Source organism: Hipposideros armiger, unplaced genomic scaffold, assembly GCF_001890085.2.
Source record: "Hipposideros armiger isolate ML-2016 unplaced genomic scaffold, ASM189008v1 scaffold_479, whole genome shotgun sequence".
NCBI lineage: Eukaryota > Metazoa > Chordata > Mammalia > Chiroptera > Hipposideridae > Hipposideros > Hipposideros armiger.
Window position 1 is genome coordinate 813,384 of NW_017731829.1, and position 15,050 is coordinate 828,433.

Here is a 15,050-nt window from a genome sequence, read left to right on the forward strand (position 1 = left end):
TTACTTCATTGTGTGCTCACCACTCAAAGTGGATGACTTAATATCATTAAGATGTTAATACTCCCTAAGTTGATCTATAGATTCAGTACAATCGCTGTAAAAATCTCAGCTGGCTTTTTTGCAGAAATAGACAAGTTGATCCTAAAATCCATATGGAAATACAAGGGACCTAGAATGGCCAAAACAGTCTTTGAAATGCAGGAAAAGTTGGAAGACTGACACTCCCAATTTCCAAACTTGTTACAAAGCTGCAGTAACTGGGACTGTGTGGTACTGGCATAAGGATAGACATATACTAGTAGATTACTTGAATAGAGCTCTGAGTCCAGAAATAAATCCATGTGTCTGTGATCAACTGATTTTCAGCAAGAGTACCAAGACCATTCAGTGTCTTTTCAACAAATGGCACTAAGACAACTGGATATCTATATGCAAAAGAATGAAGTTGGACACCTTCACTCTAAATGTAATACAGACTTAAATGTAAGAGCTAAAACTTTAAAACTCTTAGAAGAAAAATATGGGTTCGGGTATAGATCTTCTGAGTTGGATATGAAACCAAAAGCATAAGTGAGAGAATAAAAAAATAGGTAAGTTGAACTTCAACAAAATTAAAAACTTTTGTGCTTCAAAGGACACCATCAAAAAAGTGAGAAAATAACTCACAAAATGGGAGAAAATATTTGCAAATTACATATCTGAGAAGGGTTTTGTATCTATCTAGAATATGTAAAAACTCTTACAACTCAATAATAAAAAGACAACCCAATTTAAAAATGAGCAAAAGATATGAATAGACATTTTCCAGAGAAGATATATAAATGTCCAATTGGCAAATGAAAAGATGCTCAACATCCCTAGCCATCAGGGAAATGTGAATCAAAACCACAATGAGATACCATTCATACATACTAAGATGGCTATAATAGAAAAGACAATAAGTGTTGATGAGATTGTGGAAAAAAATGGAAACTCTCATATACTGTTGGTGGTGCAGTGACTGCAGTGACTTTGGAAGACAGTCCAGCAGTTCCTCAAAAGGTTAAATATGGAATTACCAAACAACTGAGCAATTTCACTCCTAGGTGTATACCCACGAGAAATGAAAACAATTGTCCACACAAAAACTTGTACACAAGTGTTCATAGCAGCATTATTCATAATAGCCAAAAAGTGGAAACAACCCAAATGTCCATAAACTGATGAACTGGTAAATAAAATGTGGCCTATCCATATAATGAAATACTATTTGGCAATAAAAAGGAATGAACTAATGCGTCAACATGGATGAACCTTGAAAACACTATGCAAAGTGAAAGAAGCCTGTCACAAAAGACTATTGTATAATTCCATTTTTGTGCCATGTCCAGAACAGGCAAATCTATATAGAAAGTAGATTAGTGGTTGCCTAGGGAGTGGGTGGATTGGGGGACATGGAGCGTGACTGCTTAGGGTAGGGGGTTTCTTTTAGGGGTGAAGAAAACGTTCTAAAATGGATTGTACAACTCTGAATAGACTAAAAATCACTGAATTAAACTCTTTTTAACGGGTTGACTGTATAGTATGTAAATTATGTCTTAATAAAGCTGTTTAAAAAAAAAGCAGGTGACACAAATCTATGTACATATCTGCTGATAAAAAAAGGAAGGTGTTTAAAAAGTACCTGGGATTTGCTTTAATTACGTATGGTAAGAAACGCAGACATGGAAATGAGTATCATAAAGGAAGAGGCTTCTCAGCATTCTAGAAACAGGAGACAGGGCATGCCATGCAGGGCCACAGGGGACACACTGGGGTCAGTCAGGAGGCAGAGGGAGCAAGAGGAAAAGGTGGGCAAGAGCCTTTATTGTGGTTTCAGCTCTGGAGAGCAAGGCAGGGAAGGGTAAGCAGGCTTAGGGTTGGCTCATTTGAATAACATCAGCAGGTGCAAGGATATGGCTGTCTCTAGTTGGCTGGTACCTAGCCCTGAGACTATGGGAGATAGTGGCCCAGCCAAAGGCGTGGTTGGGGTATGGGCTCTGGCTTGATTGATTTGCATATGAAATTTGTGTTGGAAGTCCTCTAGGAGTTAGCTAACCCTGGGCGGGGCAGTCCCTTCAGTGTCAACAAGGTCCCAGATGTCTAACTACCAAACACAGAAAATAAAAACGCATGATTAATACAAAAGGTAAACAAACAAAAAAAAGGTTACCTGTAGGAAAAGGGAGGGAATAAAGTAGAGGAGATAGAACTTTTTTTTTAAATAAATTTGACTTTGGAATTGTATAAATATTTTACATAATTATAAAACAAAATTAAATTTCAAAAAAAAATTCCTAACAAGGGAAAATAAATGCTTATCCAGTTGGTGACATAACCACACAGAGAGGAACAGTTCCAAGTAACATCTTAGTCTGTCTTCAGTAATCACATTGGAGGGGTTGTTACTGCTGTTTTCAGCCTGTGTGTGTGTAGTGTGGGAGAGAGCGAATGAGTAGTTACGGCGGCGATGCTGAGAACTAGGACTTTTGGTGTGGGAGAAAGGAGATGCAGATGGAAAAAATCTACGAAGTTAATCCAAAACCTTGTGTTTTAAGTTTTGAAGTGGAAGTATCAGTATAAAACTCATGATTAATCTGAAGACAATGGAAACAAAATTACAAACGCCTTTTCTAGCCCTGGCTATTGAAAAAGCCTGGAAACAGTGTCGCAGTGAGCAATCCTGGTACCCAGATAACGGTCTCTAAAACTGATTTCTTAATAAAAATAATGGGCTCTTTGGAGAGTTGGCTGATTCCAGGTCTGGGGCAGGGCTGTATAAGATGCACATGAAACATCTTGTCATACGAGATAGCAAGGAAGTTATGAAATTATGAGTTGTGTCGAAAGGACTGAGAAACCAACTTGAAAAGGTTTCTGCTGGACAAAGATGAGGTGATTTGAGCATCATAAGGATAACTGTAGTGGATTGAAAACGCATCCAGTATGTGTAAGTTCATGAGTTTACAATGATGCTGAATCAAAACTCATCCGTCTTCTTTGGAGGATGCTAGAGAACCAACTCAGCATTCCAAGCAACCACATAGTTGATGCAGAGAGCTTTTCTGAAAGGAAATATTCCAGCTAGTAAAGATAGAATACCACCATTTTGCAACCTCTAAGGAATTAATGAATCTAAGCAATGATCATCAGTGTCTCCAACCATTCCAAAAAAGACAACCAGACATTACATACCTTTTGATGAAAGTCTGAAGTAATCTAATAAAAAAATATTGCCACCTGAATCTGATCCAACAGTTAAAGCATGCTTTCAATTTACCGGAAATATAGAGGCCAAAGGAACGTGTTAAATGGAGATGCAGTCAGTAAAACCTGTTCATGGGAAACGACATCCTTGCTACTGTGAGTGTAGTCCGTGGATCAACAGCATCAACTGTGAGGCTTTTAGAAATGGAGAGTGTCTGGCTCCGTCCCAGACCCACTGGATCAGAATCTTCATTTTAACAAACCGCCCAGGTGATTCACATGCATATTTCAACGTTGAGTAGCACTGCTCTACAGGTCAAATAATCCAGAGTCTCCAACAAAAATTATACAGGAAAAAAAATGAGATAGACGGGCAACCTTACAGTAAAAGAAATTTAGGAGACACATCCATCATTCATGAGTAGAGACCTTTATTTGTATCCCATTCAAACAAACACAAAATTGAAAGTTTTGAATTAATTGGGGAATATCTTGGATATACATCAAAATAACGTGGGTGGAGAGAGGAAAGTAGGTGAGGATGTGGATGGAACGGGGTTGGCTACGGCATGCTGATCGTTGAAGCGGGAGATGGCCACAAGGAGGTTTACTATTTTCATTTTGTATTTAAATTTTTGTCTATAATAGTTTAAAAAGTTGGGCTTACTGAGCTGGCTGTAGTCAAAAAAGGTAATAACGAGTATTGGTGAGGGTATGAAAAAAATTAGAACCCTGAGACATTGCTTGTGGGAATATTAAGGGTGTGTAGTTGCTTTGGAAAACAGCCTGGCAATTCTCCAAAAAGCTAAACAGGGTTACTATGTGATCTAGCAATTCCACTCAGGTATATACCCAAGAGGAATGAAAACATGTATTCACACAAAAACTTGTACTGGAATAATCATGGCAGCATTTATCATAAGAACCAAAAAATGGAAATAACCGAAATGTCTCTCAACTGATGAAGGAATACATTCATAAATAGAAAATGTGGCATATCCATATAATTAAATACTATTCAGTAGTCAAAAGAAATGAAGTACTGATACATGTTACAACATGGATGAACCTTGAAACCAGTATGCTAAGTGAAAGAAGCTCATCACAAAAGACTACATATTGTATAGTTCCATTTATATGAAATGTCCGGAACAGGCAAATCTATGAAGGCAGAAAATAGATTAGTGGTTGCCAGCAGCTGGGAGGGAGATTTTGAGGGACTGCTGATGGGTAGAGGGTTTGTTTTGGGGAGTAATAATAATCCCAAATGTATTGTGGCGATGGTTATATAACTGAATGTATTCAAACCCACTGAATTGTACACTTTAAATGGGTGAGTTGTGTGGTCTGTGGACTATCTTTCAATAAAGCTGCTATAAAGAAAAGGAAGGAGGGTGTTATACTGATACCAAGCTCCAGGCTTCACTCACCACTAATCAGAATCCTCGGGAGGAAAGTTGCCTAGGTGATTCTAATGTGCAGCCAGGGCCGGGAACCACGGTAGTAGGAAGTTGGCTATTAAGGATGGTTAGGAGAGAGGCAAGATTATCGATCTGACATGGTAGCCTGGAGGGGAGCCCCCGGGATGGCATCACAGTGGACCTGTCTACATGGAGGAGACAAGAGTTTCCAGGGGGGAGCCCTCTGGGTGCACATCATCTATTTCTGAGGTACTTAGTAGAATAGAAATAAACACGAGAAGTCCTTCCTCTTCCCCAATAAGTCTGTTAGTTCAGGACTGGAAATTCTAGGTGACACACCATAGATATTAGGGTTTACTTGTGCGGCCAAGTGGTCTTGCTTCTTCTAAGGTACTCAGAATGAACACAAACTTTGTCAGTGGGATTTTGCGGTACTAAATCATAATCCAAAAGCAACAGTCCAAACAATCTAATTCCCCTAAGTTTCTTTCTTCCAGAGAAGGTTGTAGATAGTAGTGAGAATCTGATTTTTTTTTTAACTCTTCCATTGCTACATGGCCCCCGATGAGTAGAATTAAAGCTAGCTGGATTATTCCCCATCTCCCTTCAAAAGCATTTATTAGTCAGGTGACGTTCTCCTGATTGTTGGACCTGGCAGCCAAGAGGGAACTTGAAGATACAATATATTGTACGTGACGGTTGGCTTTTTGTGGCTCACTGTGTCTGTCTTCCCAGAAGCTGTAAATACAGGATGGTGGTTAAGAGTTTGCTCTGGAGCTGGATGAGCTGGCTCTGCCCTTTCCTGACTCTCTGTGACTTTGGGTACACTGGCTCACCTCGTTGCACCTTAGTTCCCCCATCTACAAAATAGGGGTTGAGGCTGTTATCTGCCTCATGATTTTCTTTACTGGAAAATGTTTGGAGCAGCCTGTCCTATTACTTTGTTGATACACTCTCAGCTTATTCTAGACAAGTCCCTCACTTTAATTCCTGCATGATCAGAACTTCCTTAGTATCAAATGCAGTGTTGCGTCTGTTCTTCCAGTTGCCAGATCTTTATAGGAAGGTATAAAACCATGCAATAGTGTCTGCACAGTGTAGAGGACGTTTTGGATAAAAACTACTCTCGTAGTTTGTGAAACTTCCTAGGTGTCCTGATCCTGCTTTTTCCTCCCTGCCCTGTCTCCTCATATAGGTCGGTTCTCCTTGGGTCTCGGGGACTTGACATATCCCACATTTCCCAGCGCTTGGAGAGCCTGAGTGCGGCCACCACCTTTGAGCCTCTTGAGCCCGTGAAGGACACAGACATTCAGGTAAGGGCTGCCAGGTGCTAGGACTGGTGCAGGTGGAACCCTGAGTGAGCACGCAACCCAGGCTGAAGGCCCGGGCCCTTTGTGGACCAGCTGATTTAGGAATTCCAGATATCTTTGTTAATCCCTTTCTTCCTCAGATATTAAGAGAATGGGAGGTACATTGGGGGAACATTGGGTTACTGTCAGATTTCTCTGTGAGGCGGAATTTAAGAAAGCAGTTCCAACCTGCAGTTTTAGATTATTGTAATTAATTACGAGAACAGATTTCTTTTCCTTCTTTGGGCTTAATCCAAGGCACAGAGACATGAGTTCTAAGTTTCTCTTGCTTTCTTTGCTAGATCTCAAATAATTTTACTGTTCGTCTTCCACATTTCTTTGCTGCATCTTGCTGTATTGGTTGGCAAAGAGCTGGGGAACGTTTACAGTACTATTTACTGAAATGTACTCATCGATTTCTAGGAAGTATTTGGCTACATTAGCGGCACCAGGAAATGGTCTAATAGAGCACTCCAGTCTCATTTCATCTAACATGCCACCGGCACAATTGATTGCTATTTTAATCTAATCAGAAACTGGTTGGGGGTGTGTGTCTGTGAGTGTGTGTGTGTGCTTGCATACTGAAAATTGTTAAGGAAAAAACTTGTGATTCATTTAGTTTTGAGGAATTGGAACATTGTGTTTGTGTTAGAGCAAAGGGACAGTGGGGTACCATTTTTATTACTGATTTACCTTTAAAGGACCTCTGAAGGCAAATCTAGTACAAATGGTTACTAATTATGTTCTTATTTGGGCTCAATTTGAATTAATACTCTCTATCCCATTACCAGCGCCAAGAAGTGTTTTAATCCACATAATGGCCACAATTCTGCATTTATTCCAGTTTAGAAATCTAAAACCCTATACTTTGAGTTGAGAATTGAATAGCTATAGATATTCATTAATTTTTCTGTTATTGATATGTTCTCAGAGTATGGAAATTCAATTTTTTTCCAGTTTTATATACTAAATCATATTTGCCTGTCAGCTTACAGATGCCTTCTCATTTCCATGTAATCTTAAAATGGCATGTATACTTGTCACTTAACTTTTTTTTCTTTTTTTTTAAGTTTTAGTGTCCCCTGACCCTTCTATTTCAACTGCTTGATGCTCTATAAACAAATACTTGTAACAGGGACGAGGTGGGTGAATGGAATATAGCTCAAATAATTGGAATACTCACCATATATTTTGGGGCACACCCCTAATAGTATGGAAAGAAATGGCACTTGCTGAAAGGTTTTTGTTTGTTTCTTTGAGTGTTTTTAAACAAACAAGCTGTTTATTTTAAAAACTAGCTGCTTTAAAATTTTTCTTTGGCATGTTTGTAATACATATTTGGAATACTCAGCCACATTTAGCGATGTTCTTTATAAATTAATTCCCATTGATGTGGTACTCCATTTTTTGCTTTGAGAGATATTAAGGACAGGTTTATACATGTATTGAGTCATAATGATCATTTATTCTAAGCTTCTACTTAATGCATGCACACACTCCTTCAACACCCCCATTAAATGGTCTCCTAGCAATGCATGCTCAGTCTCATTAGAGAGACTTGCTTGATTTAGAAGGAGCATGGCTAAGAATTTTGGTCCTGCACCCCTGGGAAATCTTTGAACTTTGAGAGGAAGGATGCTTCCATTTCAAAATTTTGTCACTCAGTTTTGAGCTTTTCCAGAGTTGCTTCAGAAATGCAAAATGTTCAATCCAAAGTAACTTTTGATTGATTGGGAATTGATCATCTAGACCCGAAGTAAAGATTTAAGACTTAGTAGTTTCAAAGTAAGTCCTACATTGACTTCATCTTCTTGCCAGGAAAGGCTTAAAGGAGAAAATTCAACGTTTAAAAGGCTGAGGCTTTGGCTTGATCTGAGGTGGCTCCAGTTATGAGTAAGGACTGGAAGTTGTGAGTTGTGTTGTGTGGGTCAGCTGACCTCTGCGTAAACCTCCTGTACACACAGTGTCACGTCCCTGCCTGACTTCTTGTTCGGAAGTCAGGTGCGCGAGCCAGCCCAGCTTTCGCCTTTCGTGTGGAGGGGGGCTCCTCTTAAGTCTTCTCATATTGTGTGCTTGGCCCAGAAGAGTTAACTTGGACATGTTCAGTTTTTTGTTGTAGAGCGCCAGATATACTTTTTGATGGATATTTTTTCTCAATAAGTAGTTTTGAGATAAAATTCACATACCATAAACCTGATGGGTTTTTGTGCATGAGCTTTCGTTTTCCAACCAGTGCAGTTTTTGAGATGAGAATGCACCCTGATCCCATGTGCTGAGTAATAGTCAGAATGAATTTATGTCAGTTTATAAATTCACAAAAGAAAATGCTGAGGATCTTTTGACAGTTGCTGTCCAAGACTTCGTACCATCTATTGTTTGCATTACTTATAAGCTTGAAAGGGCATTTTCTCATGTATAAATATATGTATAGGTACATGTATAGTCCTTTTCTGTTTGGTAAATATTGATTAGATTTCCTTTTGTTGACAATGGAGCTTAGAATTAATATGGGCTTTTTGTTGTTACTGTTTTGTTGTTTGTCACAATTAATGATGTTGGCAGGCGTTGAGAATACATTTTTTAAAGATTGCCGTGGCCAGCAAAGTTAACATATTTTTTAAAAACCCGCTTAGATATAGGTATGTATGGCTGATGCTAGTAGAATTTTTAAAAAATGTTTACTGATTTTACTTTTTATAATAAACTTTTTTTTATAATAAAAAAATTTTATTTTTTCATAAAGGAGGCCTACACGTTTGTGTGACAGAAATGAAGAGCAATAACTATTATCAGGACATGGTACCAACATTACTATACTGTTCTATGCTAATTAACCTCTTGGTGCTTCCAGTACAGGTCCTCTCATAGAGGTCCACTTGCTCACTTCTGTCTTTGGAAAAAATACTGAGGTAGATTGCACATGTTTGTTATGATCAGAGCAGGCCTAATGTACCATGGATGATGTGTACTGTATAGTAATAAAGTGCAATTTTGCCCAGTTCAATTCTATTCTTGGCTTTTTCGCTAGATTGCATGTATATTTCAAGAAGTCTATGCAGAAATTGCCTGAGTTGGCCATAAATATGGGAACTGCAGTTTGTCAGCATTAGGCCATAATATTAACACATGGCATTAGACCAAAATATAATAATGTTATTGCTATATTTACCGCATTAGATTCCTCGGGCTGCCATAACAAATTACCACAAACTTAGTGGCCTAAAACATTAGAAATGTATTCTCTCACAGTTCTGGAGGCCAGAGTTTTGAATTTAAGATGTAGGTGGCACCGTGCTCCCTCCGAAGGCTCTAGGGGAGAACCCTCCTTCCAGGTCTTGGTGGGCTCCTGGCATTCCTTGGTTTGTGGCCACAGAGCTCCAACCTCTGCCTTCATGTTCACAGGCTTTTCCCATGTCTGTCACATCTACCTCTCCATTGTCTTATACGTGCACTAGTCATTGGATTTAGGGCCTAGCCTAAATCCAGGATTATCTCATCTTGAGATACTATTTCCAAAGAAGGTCACAGTTCCAGGTACAGGAGTTAGGACTTAGGCATAGCTTTTTTTGGGGGGGCGGGCAGGTAAGGGGGAGAGGAGGGTGGACGACACACATTTCAACCCACTATACTTACAGTGCCAGAAATTTTCAACTGTAATTAAAGAAACGTCTTCAAATCTAACTATTTAATAGCTCTGTAGAGTATTGGGATAAGGCCTCTTAACACTAGGCGTTCCAGTGACTGCAAACCTCAACCAAGTGTCTGATCTCCATCTCAGCCTTCTGTTTCGGGCCTTTGGAAAGTGAGGCTGACCACCCGTGTCTGATTCCAGAGTTCAGTAATAGGTACTTTCTCCAAACAGGTTAATACTTGGTAATGTGTTTGAGAGATTTCTGTAGAAACATTTTTCAATTCAAAAAAGCCTGCTTTTTAAAAAGTATTAAATACCTAGTTTTTAGGTTAAGTATAAGTAGGATTAAATGATGGTACTTTCCTAAGATGGGGCGGGCGGGCGTGTGTGTGTGTGTGTGTGTGTGTGTGTGTGTGTGTGTGTGTGTGTTTCTACCTCAGCCAACCAGGTTGCCTAACCTTTTTTTTTTTCTTTTATGCATTAGGCCTTTGTTCTTCCTTTAGCATGAAGCAGCACCTGAAATGGCCAAGCCCTAATTTCAGTCGAACGCTATAAGGCTTCCTTTAGATGCCTCCCCTTTAATAGTCTTCTCAGAGCTCTCTTCCCATGGCGTCTAAATTTAGTATGCTGGCTTTACTGCTTAAGAAAAAACCAAAACTTTCTGAATGTTTCTCCATGAAGTAAACAGAAATTTAGAACATGTTAGAACTGACTTAGCAGCCAATTCAAATCTTAGATAAGTGAAAATTTAGCTCCTCCTAGAAAAAAAGAAAACCCTCTACTGAAGGTATTCATTATCTGCCTAATTTTCCGCATGGAAACCTGTCCTGTATAAGTAAAGAGAAAAAGAAGTCTTAAAATAACTATAAGAAAATTAAAGTCAGGGAAACTGATCTATCACATGGTGCAATAATAATTGACTTTAAAAACTTGTTTTGCTTACCACACGTTGTCTATAATAAAATATTCATTATTTCCTTCCTTTTTTTGACCTTGGCTTTGGAAATGCAGAGGATGCTCAAACCGCTCTTAGCTCATCTTTTAAATAACTGGAAGGAGCTAAATGGCTTTGGTAAGAATGAAAGTGACTCACTGGACAACCCTGTTGTTACATAAACTAAAGTGCTATTTTCCCGGTTTATCTTTTAACTTTATCTTCAGAATGAAGATACTGCTGCTTAAATGCAACTATATATAACAGCTAAGAGGAAAAGCGGTTGTGTTTGCTGATTGTGTGTTTATATACTGGCAAGTTCTTGGTGGGGAATTGGTTTCAGAAATCTGTGGCAGTTTATTGGAAAGCCGGTCAGACTTGCCTGGAACGATTAGTGTGCTAATAGCAGTTCTTCTGGAATATTACCCGCAAAATAATTAATGCTGAGGAAAAAGTTCAGTAAGCTTTCCCTACCTCAGATCAGTTGAGGGTAAAGTACATTCTGAATGGATGAACAATATCTTAATTCTGGAATTATTTTTAAAGAAATGTAGTTGTCATTTTCGTCTGTTTCTAGAAATCGAAACTGCTAAGCATGTGTACCAAGGAGAGGTCTTACCAGAGCTGCTTTGGTAAATGTAATGAAGAGATGAGGTTCATTCATAAGAGTCTCATCTATTTGCATACTGATAATTTGTATAACAACTGTGAGCAATGGTTTAATTAAGTAGGCAAAACACGCCTATCTTCCTTATTGTTTCTGCTCTTAATACACTTGAGGAGGCTTTTCTGCACATAGTGAGGATCCAGGCCAAACAGATGAGTAGATTTTTTTTTTTTTTTTAGCTGAGCCATCCTGCTACCTGTTGGCAGCTCAGTGGCTGCTCAGCTTGGGCTGGACTTGAACCGCTGTTGCTCAGAGCTCAAACTCTTGAGCGAGCTCTTAACCAACTGAGCCTCTTGGCCGGCCCATGAGTAGATATTTTGAATTGATGGACTCTGAAGGAATAAGACTTTGCTCCTTAAATGTTTTCACATATAAAAATATATAAGAGATGTGCATGGAATCTCATGGTGTGAAGGTCTTGAGGTAAGCAGTTGTTTATTGACCTTTGTTATAGTCCTCTGGCCCCTAAGAGTCAGTGGGGAATTCATGGTAACCTTTATTTGGAGTTTTTAGAGGACTTTAATGGCTATTTGAATCTTGCCCTTTCCCAGCTTATAACAGCTGCCTATCATGGACTTAAAACAACCTATGGCTAACGCTCCTGGGGCCACTAGGAAATGAATCTAGATCTCACTGGCTCCAAACCCAGTCAGAGAGAAACCGTTTCCTGGAACAAACACCGGGTACATTTTAGGCCAGGATTCCGTGGTGGTGGCTGCACTGCGTGTGGAAGAGACCCTCTCACTGTGCCCCGCGTGGCTGTTCAGAACGGTAGTTGTGCCGGCGGCGTCTCCTGTGTGAACACTTCCAGTGCTCACACACTCCTGCTTAATAAACAGATTTGCTGCTCTTTGTCATTAAACCCTGACTCAGTGTAAATCTCAGAGCAGGTAAAAAGCAGTAAACAAGGAAAAAAGAACAAAGTGTTGTCTTCACAGAGGAAGCCTCTGTAATTAGTTAGTGTAATGTGGTTACTTTGGTAGGTACTGAAATGATTGAATTTTTCTGCCTGTTTGTGGTAAGGAAAAAAGTAGGCCCTGTGGTCTGGTGGCAAAGTATGCGATTGCATTCAAGTCTCCTGTGACGGGAATTAAACATGACAACTTTGGAATCAAGATGGGTGTTAAAGGCATCGTCTGTGGAAAATGTGAACAACTGCTTTTATGTGAGCCAAGGATATACGATTTCAGCCTTTTGACTTGTCCATTCACACCCACTCCTGAATGCAGGGCTCTCAGAACAAGCGAGTGAAGGATGCTGAATGCATTCGGAGCAAGCAGAAAATGACAGGCTGCTTTGTCTTCTCAGAGGTTTCTTAATATGCTGTGCTGAGCAAGGGAGCATCAGTCACCACGTAAAGAAGTCGGACAGGTTCTGTAAGAGTATTTTGGGAGAAGCCCAGGGCTAAAATCTTTTATCTAACAGTTTATCAGAGCACTTCAAATACTGGCCAGGCCTGGTACCTTGGACTTGGAGTCCAGTCACCCTCCCCCCTTCACGAGGTGTCTCAGCCTGCAGGTATCTGTTGGTGCCCCCGCAGTCTGGAGATGGGGAACAGACGCCGTCCTCTTCAGTCTGGTATCTTTCAGTTGCTTGGTGGTAGGAACCAGGAATGGGCACGTCTTTTTATCTGCTGAACTATTTGGTACTGGAGTCGGTGTGACTTAAATGGGTTAAAACCTCCTTGAATGCATTAGTGTAGACCAGTCTGTCATTCTCAGACGGCAGCCTTTGACCCTGCAGCCACTTTGAGCTGCTTGCCACAGTGCCATGTGATCTCTTATTTCCGTTTTGGAATGTTTGATCCTAAGCTTTTTAGGCCTATCGCCTGATGTGGCTCCTTCCATTGGTGGTAATTGCAAAGTGTGGCTCCTCGGTTACAAAATTTGGGATCTGGGTTCCCACAGTCTTCACTAAAAATCCACATTCTATGAGGGATCAGAGAAAGGGGCTCAGACAGGGGAGACTCTTGTTTTGCTTCTTTTTGTTTGTTCGATTGCTGGAAACCAGGAAAAGCAGCTGGGAGGTAGGATGGGCAGCATCCTCTGCTGACGAGACCCATGCTTAGAATTTCTTTCACTGCAGAGCTCTCAGACCTGGTGTGGACTGCTTTCTTTTTAAGCATTTTCCTGTTTCACAAATGCTTGCGTCCGATATGGAGAGGTTGAGTGAGTCCCCCAAGCTCGGGTTGCTGGCAGCCCCTGGCCTCAGCACTAACAATTGGCAGTGATCCGCGGCAGTGCACACGCCACCTTAATTATCCTGGAGGGCGGAAGGGCGAGTCCTCGCTTCTCACTGTGGCCGAGATGCCATCCGCGAAACCCTGCCTGTGCTTTCCAGAAAACTGCAGCGCTTGGAGCACTGCGGCCGGATATGCTGAGCAGGGGTGGGCAGGGCACAGCTGCCAAGCAATTGTACAGAAAGAGCCCTTGTCTTAGAAAACATCTTCACAATGAGGACTGGGCTATTTAATCTGTAAAACAAAGGGGAAGATTAAGTCAGCAGAACATACTTGGCAGTACAGGTGTACTGGCTGATTTTTATTATTACTACCCGATTTGGTTTATTTCTTTGAATGGCATGAGCAAAAGGATATAGGAGTACAGTTTCTTCCACTCCTCCCCTTTCTTCTAAAAAATTATTGGTCTATTTTAAAATGCTGTCACTATCTTAGGGACAGTTAGAAACAGGCACGGAAGGATATAGTACGCTTGATTGGCTCCAGTTTCCAAAATCCCAGGGCATGAGATTACCTGGGCCGTTCTCCTCTCTCACTGGCTCTGTCTTATCCACAATGCATAGCAGCCTGTCTCAGCAGGACCAGCCTCTAAATGAGCAGGTGGAGCCTTGAAGCTTTATGGCGTCCACTGTAGCACTTGGTTATGGGATGAGACCCCAGACTGGCCCGGACGTCTCCATGTTGAAGAAGTATGGTGGTGGGTGGTATTTACTGGAGGTGCTTACTGAAATGAGTGCTTCTCAGACAAGCGTTTTCCTGTAATTCGACAGACTGAGAGATACTTTTATAAAAAACAGTAAAAATGAATTACTGAAAAGAAAAATGAAATAAAAGACATGTGAAATACAAGTCCTGGTTTTAAAAATTAAATTCAATAGACGTAAAATTACTGTCAGGTCGCTATAAACGTTTCTAAATGCATATTTCTTAGTTTTGTTTTTATCTGTCGCAGCCTAGTACTCCTTCAGTTGCACTTTGAGTCGTGCTAGTTTAAATAGTTGTGTTTTCTCCCTCCCCTTCTTTTGTTTAAGTGTCCCTGCTGGTACAGTGAAACTGGCACCAAAGATAGGTTTGAATCCCTGTGGTCTGTTTTATAACATCTAAAATCGGGGAGGTGAAGCTAAGATTTACTGAACATTTAGTATGTACGGACAGTGTACAAAGCACTTTCTGGGTTTCCTCATTTAACCCTTTCAGTAACCATCTGAGGCGGGAACTGTTGACTCCACTTCACTGAAGAGGACCCTGAGGCCCACAGAGGCCACGTGTGCCAGACTTGAACTCCCCCTTTCTGTTAGTTTGAGGTCAGTACTGTGCTCTTAGCCCCCTAGGTTTTAAATTTCATTTGTAGAGTAAGAGCATTTTAGTAAAGGAGTGAATTTGCAGGACATATTTGAAGGAGAAACGCAGTGGAAGTATGAACAAGAAGTATACTTGATTGCTCATTTAGAGCAAAATAAAGAGTAGAAAGCAAGTGAATGGATGTGGTGGGCATTGCTCTATTGCATCAGCTTACCAGTAAAATAATGTTGATTGAGGGAGAAGCTGGAACGCGCTTTCTAAACCTCGATACGAACCCCTGCT

At 40.5% G+C, this 15,050-nt stretch overlaps 1 protein-coding gene across 1 annotated transcript in view; it reads left to right on the forward strand.

Annotated features, from left to right (window-relative positions):
- NUP93 (nucleoporin 93) overlaps positions 1–15,050 on the forward strand; it is a 101,637-nt gene that overhangs the window by 11,881 nt on the left and 74,706 nt on the right. Inside the window, exon 3 of the mRNA XM_019666821.1 lies at positions 5,842–5,959. Coding sequence (XP_019522366.1) covers positions 5,842–5,959 — 118 coding nt within the window. The remainder of the gene's footprint in view (positions 1–5,841; positions 5,960–15,050) is intronic.